We start from the raw sequence: 17,031 nt of genomic DNA, 5'->3' as shown, positions 1-17,031 counted from the left end.
GATTACTGGGTAATTTGATATTAGATTTTACATTTTAAAAATTAAATTACTTGTAAAATGGATACATTTGATATAAAAATAAGCAAAGACCAGCTTAAAAGCCTCCTTAAGACAAGTGAAGAACTAACATCTCAACTCCGGCAGCTAGTTACAGCCTGTGAGGAGGTTGTAATTAACAATGAGGTAATTCACCCGACAGCTGAAAGAGGCAGAGAAAAAGAGTTTAATAAGAAACAATGGGGAGGTGGGAAACAGAGAGGGGCCACAGAGAAAGAAAGGCAAACTGGGTGTTTCAGATGCGGCCAGAATGATCACTGGCTTCGCAAGTGCCCCCATCCCAGAGAAGGAAAAAATCAATCAGAGAGAGGAGGTGGCCCAGGAGATGAATAAGAGAATGTTGTTGAAAGTGTAAGAAGAAAAAGATTGTTTGGAACTGATTGTTTATGGATGTTATTGTTTAAAGAAAAAGTATGTAGGGGAAGGGAGATATAAGAAGGTTTTAGTAAGTGTGCATACAATTGTTATGCTGTTATGATGGGTTATAAAATGCTCGTCTCCTAAAGATGACCAGAGTTCTGACTAAATTGCTAAAAGCTTTAAAGTTTAGAGCTAAATATCTTGCCAATCCAAGCCCCATAGTCAACCTTAAAGATTAAAGGTGCAGTCAGTCATTTGAAGTCCCAGCATAAACTTACAAAAAGCGTCCTTTTGTGTTCTTTTTATGAAAATGTTCACTGAAAAGACTTGTTCAATGCTTTTGATTTGAATTACAAGTTAAAGGGGATTTTTATGCTAAAATTTGATCATACTGTGTATTATTGAGTATTTTAATGTATAAAAGAGGTATGCTTTCAAGTAAAATGCTCTTTCTAGTTGATATAAATTGATTCAAAAACTGGTTAACTGTAAAGACACCTATACCTAACCAAGATGTTAACATTTGTTATTTGAAGAACAAACTGTAACACCATGCAAAGGGAGAAAAGGAGAGAGCACAAGAAAATGTGTGTGTGTGATTTCAGTCCCCGCAGTCTCTGCAAAGGGAGGAGGGAGAGAGCACACATGTGAAATAATGTGTGTGTGTGATTTAAGCCCTGTGTGTGCCTTGTGTACATGGAGACAGGGGAAGGGGCAAAAGCCTCAGTGATAAAACATTTTTATTTGGGCTACCCTACACAGACAAAAATGTGAACTCAAGAATTAAATCAAACCTATCCTATATGTTGTTATGCGTCATTGTGACATCTAGAGCAAGCAAATTGGATAGGATGATATTTTAAAAGCTGTTTACCCTGGCAGAATTATGAACATTTGTTTTGGAAAACATGATACTGCTCTATATTCATTCTGCTTTCAGATGCAAGAAGAAGACCAAGCTGACTTGCTTCAATAAGGACAAATTGGACACTGAGGAACAATCTGAATAGGTTATGGTAATGCCTAACCATTCCCCCAGTGACTGTAATATGAAGGACACTTTGCGTCAAAATGCCACAAAGGGACTTGTAGACCATCAAGACGACCTAGGTTACTGTTCCCTGGCTTCTGCAAAAGACTGTCCTCTCTGAAACTGTACATAGACGATGTTGCACCAGTACACACACTTGCAATTTCACAACTGTAAGGTTGAAATGTACTTGATATATTCTGCTTGAATATTTACTCATTCTATGCTTGCAAGAAAGTTGCATTAAATATTATAAAAAAGGGTGGAATGTTAACAGAATTTAGTTTGCCTTATGATTGTATAATGTTTTAATGCTATCTTTCTATTCACCTCACATTGAACTCTGTTGTACAATAACTGTGGTAAACATGTTTTTCTTAAGAAGTAAAACTGCCTTGTCACACAGCAAGATGTGAAACACACAGCACATTCTGTTCAAGGACTTATTGCACTTATCAGTGCAATTGTATCATCTCCCTTGCAAGACCTGGACACACAAACAAGTGTGTATACGCCTATTTTTTGGACCATATATAACCTCTGCTATTTCTGTTCAATCTTTGTCTCAATCCATGTATGCTTAACAATGAAAGATTTGTGATGCATTGATTGTTTTGACCCTTGTATGCTGTAACAAGTAAACTTCGCCTGCTTTTGAAAAAGCCTGACTCAAATACTTTTATTCAAACACTTGGTGAAATAATTCTAGTATCAGTTAACAACTGCATAATAACAGAGATAACCCTGAGATTCTTTTTTTTTTTAAATATTGATTTCTCTTATCAGACTGCATGCAATTGTCTCCTAGGTAGTCACAACTGCACATGTTAAGACTGAGGGTGAGTAAAAATATTTATTTGGTCAAATGTATTTTTGTTAAGTTTACTCTCATCCACATTCAAGTTGGCTCTAAACTTTGAAATTATTAAGTTCAATCAAGTGCCGTGAAGTTAAAAGGGGAGGCATTGCATTATTGTATAACTGTCTGGCAATTTTTAAATACAATGGTCAATCAGCCTATTAAAAAACGTAGCATCCCCAATTTCCTAATGCAGTAAAATATTTTTCTATTTTGTTCGACATCCTATATGGCATTCTTTCAAATACAGCTGCAACAATTACTCGATTAACCAATCAGTCGACCAAAGCTTGACCCAAGTGAATCATTTTGGGTTGAGGATAAGTAATCAGAAGACATTTAAAGAGGTCACCTTGGATTCACGGAAGTTATGATAGCCATTTTCCACCATTATTGGTCTATGAATGACTCGTAGACCAATCGTTTGATACATTACTCGAGAAGCAAATCCTGTGTTGCAGCCCTACTTTCAGACGCTGCAGTTTTCTGTATCACACAGTCGTAAAAAACAAGGCTCTTCAGGCTTCTTCCAATTTCTTGAATAATATGCCTTCAAGTCATTGAAAACCTGCAGGTTTTGACAAGGTAGAACAATTAAATAAAGACGGTATCTGGTTCCGTTGTTTAGGAGGTCAACAATCAAGAAGTCAGTTATCAGAGTGTATCATTATTGACCAGCAAAGAGCTGCAATCAGTTCCCAATACACTAAGGTGAATATGTGACAGGTTTTTTTTCTCATTCAAATGCAGCTTTAGGGTCCTCCAGTGACGTAAAACGTGACAAGGCTCTTCAGGCTTCTTCCAATTTCTTGAATAATATGCCTTCTAGTCATTGATGATGCCTCCTTGGTCCTATCCTTTGATGATCAAAGAAAGGAAGATGTTTTTTGTTGAAGACCGGATGCTTTTTAACGTGACTATATTACAGTTTTTCTCAGTTGCTTTGGTGCTTTTCTCAGATCAGAATGAAAATTCTCATAACTATTAGTTAAACCTCCGCAACATTTAGTCATTTGAGCACATCATAGTAGCAATTTCTCCTTCCTCTGAACAAATTGCAAATGCTTTTGGACATGTATCAGTTGCTTTCATACAATTCTCTGCTGTTTTATAACATTGTCATTTGCTTGTCATGTCAGTCAAAATGAACTATACTTATGGATGCTGAATAGTCGTTCCCAATAAAACTAATAGTCTTCATTTCATTGCTTGAGTCATTACATACAAAATTGTTGAACTAGTTATCAAATTCTGTCAAGCAAATTTTATACCTTTTCTTTATCATAGATACTTTCCTCGCTGCATTGCAAGGGATAATATCCGTTGTGATGTAGATGAAAATATGTGGCCAGACAGACAGGAACGTCTGGATGTGCCAGAATGATTCAGTTACAATATGTCCTGTTATATTGTTCACATTTGTGCACAGCTCTACCAAAAGGGTGTTTTTTTATGTTTGTTCTAATTAAGTGACTGGAGTGTATTTTTCTTTTGCACAATGCTGTAGAATTGCAAAGAGCATATACAGTAAAAATGTGAAACATACGTATTCAGTGTCTTGTACTCACTTACTCCCCTAACTACAGCAATGTGTAACTTTACTGTAGTTTTCAAATGGCTGTACAAGTAGTGTATAGTGCTGTCTTGAGCATTTTCAGGTAGTGTCACCGAGTTCTGACCTTTGTTTGCATTGGTAAACACTGAGAGAATAAACTGTCATAATGAAAACATGACAAAGCCATTTGACTATCTCGTTCATAAACGATGGTGTCAAGACTTCTCATTTTGATGACACTGGCAGTTTTATTGACATGAATACTTGCTTTTGAGGAATAGACTGTCCATTTTGAGCAAGTGACGTACTTTTGCAGGTTATCCACTAGGTTTTGCAGTTTGCACTAATTGTTTTGAGAAATGCACTAACTGCTGTGCAAATGTTAATAGTGATGTGAGAAAAGCACCAAAGCGACTGAGAAAAACTGTAAGGTCTCGATTGCAGTTTTATTAAAATCAAAGCACTTCCTGTTGACGATGAAAGATGGCTTACTGAACCAATTTTTAAAAAAGTTGTATCTTCCAGAACCTTTTTATTCATTATCAAACAGTCGCACTGCAAGACCAAAACCTTTCATAATTGAAACGGTAGGGGAGAACGGGGTAATATGTCACACAGGGTGGTTGTCACAATTGTTATATCTCGGAACCAGAAGGCGCTGTCTCTGAAATGTTGGTATGTAAATATCCAGAATTGGGATCAGAGGTCACCTACATAGTCTTCCTTGGACTGCTGAATTTGAGGAAAGAGGACTGTTCTTGTTTTTCTTCAAAAATTGAAAATATTTAGCTCCTCAATATTTTTCTTCTAGGCTTTTACACAATGGGTTTATAACAAAACATGTGTTACCCATAAAAAGTGTGAAGGGTAAACTATAGTTTAGATTGTGCTTAGCAAGCTAATTAGTTGTCAGATGATTGTTGGCCTTGATGCTAGCAAAACATTCAAGTTGGGGTTGGTCGTCACATTTTTTGGGGGGTTGGTTATCACATGTTATGCAAAGGCTGCAGCCAGAAAAGGAACCCAATAACGAAAGAAATTGTCAAGCTGTATCCTCACTGACACCCCAGAGAAGGAAAGAATAGAGCAGGAAAAGGCAGCTAGCATGCAAAAGAAAAAAGGGCAACACAATCAAAACAACCCAGTGCATCCCAAACTAGACCAGCTACCAAGGCTACACTAAGTTATGTAGGCCTATTTGTCAACTTGACAATGCAATTAAACGTTCAAATTTAGTTCTACTTTCTTGCCTTCTTTTTAAGATTATTCCCATTAAGATAACATTGTGTCAAACAACCCCATAGTGTGTGACAACCGACCCCTTGATGGGGTTGGTTGTCACAATGTGTAAGGGTGTCTTTGATGATTAATTTCTTCTTTATTACAATAAGATAGAAAAAGTGAGTGGTACACATTTCAAGCCAACACCTTAACCCATTGATGACTATGGCAATCTAGGATGCATGTCCTTAATGCCTGAGGGTTTTCTGAAAAAATAGTACGAATTGTCAAGTCTACCAAAACCTTAATATCTAAGCCTGTTTAGCACATAGAAACATGAAATAAAATACATTTAAAAGTTAAGGTTCACAGGTTTTATTTAAACATGCTCCCTTAGCGCTTACAAACCAACAAATATTTCTAAAAATCGTCAAAATTAGATGAATTAGAAAATTATTAAATATTGTTAATAAATAGATGCAATGTGTTGTGTGATTTTCGTCAGTAGTCTATAGTAGACCTTGATTCTGCGCACCAAACGCCACTAACTGTTCCGTCGCCGACATAGCCGGCGTATTTTTTTTATTATTTTGTTTTATTTTTTTGTTTTTTATTTTTTTGATTGAAGTGATTTTCGGCAAACCACACAACTTTTGGGTGGTCACGTGGTCTTAAAAAAATCAACAAAACCCACCTCGTGTATTTGAACCAATGACAGTGCATTCTATGCTGGGAATACCATGAAAATTAGATAAAGTAATAATGCTGCGCGATGCAGCATCAGGCAGGAGAGCCAATGTGGCATCGCGCAGCAGCCGTCATCAATGGGTTAAGCTTCAATTTAATGTAGGAATGACCACTGAAAGATGTTTAGGTGATGAGCAATTCTCACTAGAGTAAAAAGTGTGCCTACTTACCCCGTTCTCCCCTATTCATTGCTTCTATCTAAAATTGCAAGGAACATTTGTTCTTCATGAGTGGCTCTTGAAAGAAGACAATTTTGTGACTTTCTTATACATAGAGTACCTTGGGTTTCTAATGCTGTTTTGAGTTGCGGTGTCCTCCCATTCCAATTTAAATTGAATTCTTCATCTGATTTTGGCTTTCCACATTTGTATGGCTCTGCCTTTGGTATTTCAGCTCATTTAGCACACTCAGTATTTGTAGCAATCAGTTTTCGTTAAGAGTGTATTATTGACCAGCAAATACCTGCAATCAGTTCCCAATACACTAAGGTGAATTTGTCACAGGTGTTTTTTTCTCGTTCAAATAAAGCTTTAGGGTCCTCCAGTGACGTAAAATGTGACATAATGTGATACAGACAATATCTAACTGATTGTAGGTCATTAAGATCTTAAGATTTCAATATATTGAAAGAAAAAAAGTGTGGTGTGATTCACATGGAGAGTCAAAAGATTGCAGCATACACTCAACGGAACTTTCCCTTTCAGATCCAAATGTTCTCAGAATCAGCAGGCTACCGATATAAGCAGTATCATATAATAACATGTTAATATGATCCCAACGTGATTCCACTGAGTGTTTCTGCTTATATGATTATACTGAATTATTGCTCAATATCAATATATTATTTTTCGCTTTAGTTTAGCTTGTGAAAGAAATCTTGAAAAGTTTGTATTTGCAAAAAAGTTCTGCCATGAATCAACATTTAATTTGGAACCGTTACTATTTAGCCACTTTCTGGTGCATTCACAGCCAGAAGGCCATGCTGGCAGCAGCATACCCAATGCTCATCTGTTTCCTGAGGCCTTCAGTGCTGAACATTAACTACGTGAAGAGAATGAAAACTTTCTCTCAACTCTGAAACTTCAGCAAAAATCACTTACTCACTCAAATGGTGAATGAACAGAACTGCCAACATTCAATCTCACTCCTTCAAACATTACATAGGCTTGAACTCTCCAACAGACACAAGCCGCCTTCTGAATATCAGTTTATCCTTGATAGATGAAGAGAGCCTATTCAGTTTCAACACCCACACTTCCTTGAGCATAGCTTTCCTTTGACTGTATTAGCAGGCATTCACATCAGGTCTCATTGTCTCAAACTCTGATGCACTCACCCCTGGTGCTTTGGCGTCTGAAAGGCCTGGAGAGCTGGGATGTACGAAGAGTCAATATTGATGTAGAGGCTCAGTGCCTCTGGCTGCAGTTGCCTGGCCCTGCTTTGCTTTCTCAGCGCTGTTTACAGTGGCTGGTTCTCTGCGGTCCCTGTGCATGCTCACCTGAGCAACAACTGAGTGAACTCTGGACCCTAAAACAGATGGTTTTTCTTCCTCCGCTGCCTTTCCTTATTATGCTAGCTTCATTTGCTGTTCAGGGTCAAGGCAGAGGGTGAACTTGGCTGTTTGTGTCTTTGAAGTTGGGTTAACAGATGAGAATCTCCCAAGGCAATGACTAAGTTTTTTCTTGGCTCAGCTTTTTTCTGTTTAACCCATTGATGACTATGGCAATCTAGGATGCATGTCCTTAATGCCTGAGGGTTTTCTGAAAAAATAGTACGAATTGTCAAGTCTACCAAAACCTTAATATCTAAGCCCGTGTAGCACATAGAAACATGAAATAAAATACATTTAAAAGTTAAGGTTCACAGGTTTTATTTAAACATGCTCCCTTAGCGCTTACAAACCAACAAATATTTCTAAAAATCGTAAAAATTAGAGGAATTAGAAAATTATTAAATATTGTTAATAAATAGATGCAATGTGTTGTGTGATTTTCGTCAGTAGTCTATAGTAGACCTTGATTCTGCGCACCAAACGCCACTAACTGTTCTGTCGCCGACATAGCTGGTGTATTTTTATTATTATTTTCTTTTATTTTTTTATTTTTTATTTTTTTGATTGACATGATTTTCGGCAAACCACACAACTTTTGGGTGGTCACATGGTCTTAAAAAAATCAACAAAACCCACCTCATGTGTATTTGAACCAATGACAGTGCATTCTATGCTGGGAATGCCATGAAAATTAGATAAAGTAATAATGCTGCGCGACGCAGCATCAGGCACGAGAGCCAATGTGGCATCGCGCAGCAGCCGTCATCAATGGGTTAAATTTGTTCCCCACTGTCTTCATATCTTGTCCAAGTTTTTCATTAATTTTGGTCTACATTTAAACATCTATAACGTTTCCGCTTCATGCTTTCCAAATGGTTTGCGTTCTTCATCTGCCCATGTTGATTTAGCTCTTTGGCAATGACGGATTACCGCATGGGCAAAGTGGGCACATGTCCAGGGCCCTGGCCAATAGGGGGGCCCTTGATTTTTTTTTTTAATTAAAAAATGTTGACGGGGGTTTCCCCCCTGGGAATGGGTCGTAAAAAGTCGGGTTGTTTTATAATCGGGGTCTTATATTCGGCCGGGACAAGCGTGTGTGCGCTTGGATAGAGAACGATGTGTCTAGAGAAAAAAAGGCACGGGAAATGGCCAAAGAGCACCACATCCCCACTGAAATCAAAGCCTCGACTCATTGTGTTGCGAGTCAACGTGTCAGAGGCACGAATCGGTACAGCGATCGACCTACAGTGGCTTTTCTGCTGTGGCAGTTGTAGTGAGGAGAGTTTGCCAACTGTGCGTTCCCTTTACGCACCAGTACCAGTGTAACGAGGGAGGCGGTTGTTTCACTTTACAGTTAGTCGGTAGTGAGATTGGGGTATCCAGGCTTGGGACATGCAATCAGATCGCGGAGCCTGTCCCCTCGACACCCGTTAACGTGCAGGAATCCCCTGTGATCATTTAGTTTTAAACCACAGAGTGTGTCTGTCTCACTGTGAACGACACCAACACAGCGTTTCACCGGGTGACGCGCTGCTTCGCTCAGACATTGAGTGTAGGCTCCGAGGGGGGCAAGGGTTGGCCAAAAAGCAGGCGCAGAGATCATACAAAGGCAAAAAAAATCTGCTCGCGCGCTCGGCGCGCGCTCGCATCGTCGGTGTCTCTGCCCCAATCTAACTGTCTAGTCGGCTCCGGCGCAAATAATCTCTTTCTCTTGCGCAGCACCAGAGAGACTTTATAGAATTGTATTTCGCTCTATCTCTCTCTTTCTCTCTCTAGGCCGTGCACTGCATTATAATGTGTGTGATTGTGGATTGCACGGTGTGCTAGTGCGTGTATTTGCGTGTTGGTAGGGGTCCATGACTGGTTTGTGTCCAGGGCCCGTGGTCATGTTAATCCGTCCTTGCTCTTTGGGAGAAGAAGAGTATTGTCGCCTTACTTCATCGATCACGTCACTTTGCTCTTGTAACCAGAGACTGGCAGAGTCATAGACTGTCCGTTCCCATAGTGACAATCAAAATAAGTCCATGCCAACTGCCACCTGGCGTGAAGCTCGATTTAAGGCTGTATCTAAGGAGAATCAGGAATACCTGAGTATTTACGGCTCATTATTTAACCCTGAGAGTAATGATCGTGTGTGTCAAGATACCTGCTATCTCATGTTGTACCAAATCCCCAAAGCTTTCAGTTCAGTGGGCAGGTGCACAGAAATCATTTTCCGCTGAGCAGTATTAAAAGGTTGGAGGTTCAGGCTGTATTGAGCTCAATTGGTGAATTGAAAGTAATTATTTACCAAAAAAATTCATTTTAATCTATCTAATATTAACTATTCAAAAATTGATTATTTGGATGAGCAAAATAAATACAATACTGTCATAGGCTACACCTTAATATCTTGTTTTGGAAAAGTGTGTAGTTACGTTTTGTTTTTATCATCTCATGAAATATATATATATATTGTATATTGTATTTATATATATATATATATATATATATATATATGGGACAAACCCCAAATATCACTAGATTCTGCAATTCCCTTCAACTCTATATTTATTGTTTTAGCATCTTTCAGCTCGTTCTTTTAGTTTTACCTGCGACTTTACTGGTTCAGCCTCATTGCTCTGCTTAATTCAGTTTCCAGCCGCCGGCAGTGACTTTTTTTAAATGTGTTCATTTAAAGTTCTGCTGAACCCACCGCACATCCCCTGCTCAGCAACTAACAGAAGCAACAAGTGCCTTACAATTTCAAAATAAAGTTGATTGTTCCAGCTATTACACCATGTAAGAGACCATGTATATTTATATAGGTTGGGAGTTGTCAGGCAGACCAACAAGTGTATCTGTATGACTTTGAAATGACTTTAATGATAATTGCTATGTTGGTGCATGACTAAGGCAAAAAATAAAAAATAAAAATATTCCAAATTGCTATCCTCTGTGCAGAAACCCAATGTGTACCACATGCCGATCACATTTTCACAAAGCAATTAATTTTCATCCCGAGCAGACACCAGGCTCTCCTGAAGCGGCCACACCATCTGGATACCTGTGTAGATAGGTGATGATCTTTGGGAGGCGGAACTGAGTCTGCATACAAAGCCGCTTTCACACATGGGAGCTTCACACATGTAGAGTAAATTATGCTGCTAATGTGTTTGTGATGTGCATGCAGCGGTTTATACATTCATGGCTGGATATTTCTCTCTGACACAAAACACTAGCGACTGCGGGACACCGGTCACATGTGATGGGCTCTACTCTGAATTCTCCACGTTGTGCTCCTTTGGGTGCTTTTATCGTGGCTTGAACTCGTTGTTCCTGCTAGTGGCACAGCAGCAGGTTTCCTAAAATCCTAGTTCCTGAGCCAGTGATTTGCTGAGGCTTTTTTTTACGAGGGGAATCGACTCTGTATACTGATCAGGCAAGACCAACCAATACAAATGTTTTAGAGACACCTAGTTTAAAGCACATGGGGGAATGGGACTCGAGAGACAAAGCCAGCCTCTAAGGCTTTTAGACAAGCATATTTTTTTTTTCATGAAAAGCCAACAATTCTGATCCGTGGTATTCACTGGACAGCGGGGAACAAAGGCCATTCCACCCCTCCTTTCTTCTTCTTTCTCCCTCTCAGGAGATTTCAAACAAAGCACTGTGATGAATATACTGTAAATCTCGAGGGTAATGAGACATTATTATGGGGTGAACCATGATTGCTTATGGATTTTGATTGGTGGTTTTCTGTTGTTATAGAATTCAAGATTTGTTTTTACATCCCATTCCATCAATAGGGACAGATTACTGAAGCCGACAGCATTTGTGAAAACCAGAGGGACTGGTTTGTCGACAAAAATAAAAACTTCTTTAACGTGAATAAGTAGACCCTTATACTGTGTATCGGAGAGTTAGTGGGAGAGTTTATTTTTATGTCGATGAAAGCTGCAGCTTCTTGGAAATGGAGGTGACTCATTTGATGCAATATTGTTGTGAATGTTCAATGGACTCCACAGGAAGCTAACAATGCCTGCAAAGGGTCTTTCAACTTTTAAAATCTAATAAGGACAAAATGAACCACGCCTATTTGAGACAGTAATCAGCCGTCCAAACACATTCCAAAAAGAAAATGTCTTTTTCGCCATAATCATGTTGGGAAAACACAAAAAGAGAAGCGTTGAGTTTCTTCCATGAGGCAACTATAACACCTTACTATTGAATCCCTTTCTTCATCGTGAAATCACAAATGGCAAAAGTTAACTGAATAGACAGCCCCTCAAGTCATTATTTAAAGGACATTATTAAAATGCAAAACCTCTACAGGAGGTTACATAACAGACATTGCCTCTCCTCTGGAACTCAAATAAAAAGACCTAATTGGACTGCCAGAGTAACACTTTGTGTGCAAACTGACCTTTGGTATTGCATTATTTGGGTTCAGGGTGAACACTGTAATTGTCTTCCATTTTATCTCCTACATTATGAGGAGATTTGATTGATTTTCCCCATCTCAATGCTCTTCACCGGGGGATCTCAGTGGCTTTGTAGCACACATTTTTATAATAGCCATCAAGGCCATCTCACATTGTCACGCCTATGCAACCCTCTCTAACAATAGCAACACACCTACCAAAAGACTTTGTCACTCAAGCAACACCTGGCTATCATGTGTCTCTAAGCAACAAGTGTCGGTACATGAAAGGAGGAAGGAAGGTTGACATCAAGCTGGTTGAAATGTGTCTTCTGACTTTTAAGGGTGAATAAAAACCACAACTGGTGATCCTGGTCAAAGAGGACCAGCCTGTGATTTATGTGGAAAGGGGTGTTATTCTTTATTCAAAGCAAGATTTTCTTTTCACTTCGATCTCTCAGTCGGTGCTGTCACATTTTATGTTAAAAAAGATATATAGTAGAAAATTAGGAAATAGCACTCTTCTCTTCTTAAAGCGAAACAAGCAAAATTCTTACCAAAATAGTGGCACACCATGCCATCAAGGTAATGAGCAGTCCGAAAAGCCTACAAAATGCCTCTCTGCTTATTTCCGCCTGTGTTATTTTACACCTTGCTTATAAGCTGGTGCTGCAGCCATGTACAGACACAATCATCTGAAGCGTAACTGTCAAGGGAATTTCTTACTTCTTGTTTGTTTGCAGTACAGTGGTAGTTCTCGCGGGACTACAGGGAACATGTTGTGGCAGCATTGATGGGAATTTGAACATTTTTGCAGAAAAATGTGTTCATTATATTTGTTGACTTTCCTAAAGGCAACTTATGAACTCACAAATAATAAAAAAATATATATATTTATAATAACAACTGCAGATTCTTAAGGCTTATATGGCTGAATAGGCAAGAAGATGTTTTGGTGGAGTAGGGGTCCTAGTGATGCTTTATTATTAGAAATACTGCAAAAAAAGATAACCAAATTAAAAGAGTTTGTTCAATATATGTGGTAAAATATCTTCTCAGCTGATTGTAGATGCATATGGTAAGAGTCTTTCTGCCGGCACGATACTGTCATATCTGAATAGGCTCAGCCTCTGATGTCATTGAATGAGCAGTGCGGGCTTCCAGTGCGCACCAGCGGTGGCACAGGCTGTGAATCCTCACCTCGTTCACAACTACCCAGACAGAAACCTTTTGTTTCTGCCATTTTCCCAAGGCGTCCGTGTTATTAATCTGTTGGCTGAGCTAGCTATAAAAAACTCCTTGTCAGTGTTGTTGCATTTGACTGAACTTTTTGGAAGCAGAAAAACAGGTAAGGTGGTGTCACACTTGTGTAATGATGTCCTTGAGCGTGGGCTGTTGCGCGTTTTCCCCCACTTGAGCCATAATCTGTGCCAGATAGAAATTGTATTATGATTTTTTTTCTTATTTTCCCCCTATAACAGTCGTCAGCAAGTCAGCTTCCTCGACTGGTATTTGTTTGAATTGAGTGGTCAGTTTACGCCCAGCAGTAGCAGCAGCAGCAGCCCGGTCGGCGCAGGGAAGCGTCCAGCATCAGCACCATGGAGAGCGGCGTGGTACACATCCACAGAGAGGACAGGTGTCCCTCTGGACGGCCTGAGGAGTGCATCCCAAACTTCACCTGGCCCGGCGTATCGGACATCTACAACTATACATCCAACGGCACCTGGGACGCCGAGTCCGAGCCCATGTCGCCCATCATCCCCATTATAGTCGCGGTCTACTCCGTGGTTTTCGTGGTGGGCTTGGCGGGCAATTGTTTGGTGATGTTTGTCATCATTAGGTGAGTTTTTGTTGTTGTTGTTTTTGTTCAGATTGAAAAATATCTGCTATTCATGTTAAGTCAGAAGCGATGCCAGGCATCTCGCTAATAGCGTGCGTGTACCTGCATGAATATGGCTCATAAAACAATATGCGCGTTTTTTTTTTAGTTACTAGCCGCTTAGGTACTGTTATAATGGTATTAAGTTAAGGACCACTTGCATCCAGGTCATTGCAGGGAGATATTGAAAGTATAATACATTTATTAAATGTATATTTTATAATAGTTTCGTGCTCTGCGCCCTGGCATGTTTTCTTTTCTTTTCTTTTCTTCTTGGTAAACTGACTCTTGAATCCAACATCGTGAGCATGTTTTCTTAACCGATGACGACATTGCGTATTAGATAAAGTAAAGGTGGTTTGCAGTGACTGTAATGTCCATATAGTTTCACTGTCAGAGCTCATTTGTACCGTTTCATGCAATGCTCTGTTTAAAGCCTCTTAAATATAAGTGCTGTATGTGAGATCAAGCTGTACATGAAATTTATGAAGCCTTGAATTATAGGATGGAAGAAACTGAACAAGCAGGAGTCATTTCCCTCACTCGGAATGCCTTTGTGTATAGCTGCGGTATGTCTGGCAGCTTACATTAATCTGTTTATTCAAGGAAAGATCTTAGCACCATGGTACATATCTAAAAGAAAAGTGATCCCATTTACGTTGTTTGTCTTATGTACAACAACAAAAAAGTCAAACTGAGACTTTCCTTCAGATACACCAAAATGAAAACAGCCACCAACATCTACATCTTCAACCTGGCTGTGGCAGATGCTCTGGTCACTACCACCATGCCCTTCCAGAGCACAGACTACCTTCTCAGCTCCTGGCCCTTCGGCGAGGTGGCTTGCAAAGTCTTCATCTCCATCGACTACTACAACATGTTCACCAGCATCTTCACCCTCACCATGATGAGTGTGGACCGCTACGTGGCCGTGTGTCACCCCATCAAGGCCCTGGATTTCCGCACGCCCGTCAAGGCCAAGATCATCAATGTGATCATCTGGGTGCTGTCGTCCGCTGCTGGGGTCCCTGCCATGATACTCGGCAGCACCATGTCCAATAACGGTATATACCTTGAACTTTGTGTATACATTCACATTTTACGTTATGCTACTGGTATGGCTCCACCTTATATTTGTATCTGCTAATATTCCCCTAAGCCTTTCTGGAGAATGCTTGTTGTCAAAATCAGTGAAAAGCTCCTCATAATCCACCAGTGTGTGTTAAAAAAAAAGCTGGGGTCCATACACAACCTAGGCTCTGTAAACTGGTATGTAAACAAAGGGTTATGTAAACAAAAGGGGCCCTCTGTATAGCTAGCAACATGCCAGTTTACAGCGCCAAGGCAGAATATAAACACTGGATTTTTTTTCAGTGCACACAAGTAGTGAATTGTGAGGAGATATTTGCTGATTTTGACAAAAAGTGATTTTGACAACAAGTATTCTACAGAATCGCTAACTCCAACTTTAATCCATCTTTGTGTCTGCTATAGAGAAAAGATTTTTCTTTTTCCTTCAGTCAAAATCTGATACACTGTCTTTTATCACAATGAACCTCCATTCAACGAAGCACAGTGCACTTTTACCAGAGATGTTAGACTGGATAGGATCTGACATTTAGGTTCTTAGCCATGCTAGCAGCACTGGCTCTATGTATGCTGGTCAGACAGTTTGTTGCTCCAACACTTTGAAACCTTGTGTAATATTTTGCATGGATTGCCGCGAAAATTGGCACAGACATTTATTATCCCCAGAAGAAGAATCCTACTTACTTTCTTGGTTTCTTGACATTTCATCAAGTGACATCATAACAGGGTTGCCTTTTTGTTGTTTATTGAAACGAGAGGCCATAATTCCGAAGGCCCATTACTCCGACAGCTCAGCTCACATATTTCCCATTGGACCCAAAGGCCATTGGTTCGACGGTCTGTTATCCTGACAATATACACACTCTGTGGAGTTTTTTACCCTAAATATTTAATGTATTTTGACTTGCACACCATGTGGCTTTGTTACATCAAAAGCCAAAGTATATCACAATTAAAATAAAGCCACTCTCTCTGTGTGTCTCTCTCTTAACACAAATCCAACTATGGGTTTGGTTTTGGGGTTAACGGACCCTCAAACCAATGGCCTTTCGGTTCCAATTGGAAATATGTCGGACTATTGAGCTTGTCAGGAAATAATTGGCCTTCAGACTCATGGCATGGCACCCTGACTTAAATACGATTGTGTCACTGACAGTTTGTGGATGGGCAAACCTGTTTTTCCTTTGACTGCTGTTGTTCTGTATATCCAATAGGGACGACAGAGTGTGCCCTCCAGTTCCCGGAGCCCTACATCTACTGGGACACCCTGATGAAGATCTGCGTCTTCATCTTTGGCTTTGTGGCCCCCGTCATCATCATCACTGTCTGCTACACGCTCATGGTGCTGCGGCTGAAGAGCGTGCGCCTGCTGTCGGGCTCGCGCGAGAAGGACCGCAACCTCCGGCGGATCACTCGCCTGGTGATGGTGGTGGTGGCCGTCTTTGTGGTGTGCTGGACGCCCATCCACATCTTCATCCTGGTCAAGGCGCTGTCGGGCAACGTGCCGGAGACCACTGCGGTCATGGCCGCCTACTTCTTCTGCGTGGCGCTGGGCTACACCAACAGCAGCCTCAACCCCATCCTCTACGCCTTCCTGGACGAGAACTTCAAGAGGTGCTTCAGGGACTTCTGCTGCCCCGGTACCCAGGGACAGAGAGGCAGTCAGGGGGTGAGCCGGGTGAGGAGCACCCTGAGGGACCACTCGTGTCCCGCGGAAGCCAGCAGAAAAGATGGGAGGCAGGCCAGGCCTGTATGACTAGCCATGGACACATCCTCCATGCCCTATCAGGGCTGGGAAGACTCCAATGATCTGGGATTGACTCAAATCAGCACTGCCATCTAAAGAGAAAGGCAAAGAAGAGGCCTAGTTCTATGTTTATCTAGCAATCCAAATTCCTGGATAAGGTATTCACTCAAAAGTTCATCTGGTGATACTTTTCTTAGTTAAAACATCAGTTAGCTACCTTGTTGCACTGGATGACATGTTCTTTCAGTATGATCAACATGGGCACTGTATTTTATTTGAGTTAGACCACCGAATGTGTATCAATTCACCATTGATAATAGTACCCAACAAATACAAAATGTACTCTTGCAAATGTATTATCTAAATATAATATATCTACGTAATTTATATAATACGTGTGAGTGTGTGTGTGTGTGTGTGTGTGTATGTGTGTGTGTGTTCGTGTGTGTGTGCGTGCATGCGTGTGTGTGTGTGTGTGTGTGTGTGTGTGTGTGTGTGTGTGTGTGTGTGTGTGTGTGTGTGTGTGTGTGTGT

At 40.4% G+C, this 17,031-nt stretch overlaps 1 protein-coding gene across 1 annotated transcript; it reads left to right on the top strand.

The window, feature by feature from the left end:
- Positions 1 to 13,381: 13,381 nt before the first annotated feature.
- On the top strand, positions 13,382 to 16,507 carry oprk1 (opioid receptor, kappa 1; the record flags this gene model as incomplete). Its single annotated transcript, XM_080033975.1, has 3 exons — positions 13,382 to 13,623; positions 14,374 to 14,726; positions 15,966 to 16,507. The coding sequence occupies 3 exons, from the start codon at positions 13,382 to 13,384 to the stop codon at positions 16,505 to 16,507; spliced, it is 1,137 nt and encodes a 378-aa protein (XP_079890101.1).
- Between the last annotated feature and the right edge of the window lie 524 nt (positions 16,508 to 17,031).

The sequence above is a fragment of the Ammodytes marinus genome, assembly GCF_949987685.1.
Source record: "Ammodytes marinus genome assembly, chromosome: 9".
NCBI lineage: Eukaryota > Metazoa > Chordata > Actinopteri > Uranoscopiformes > Ammodytidae > Ammodytes > Ammodytes marinus.
The sequence above is the reverse complement of the archived record's forward strand: the minus strand, read 5'-3'. Positions and strand labels throughout refer to the sequence as shown.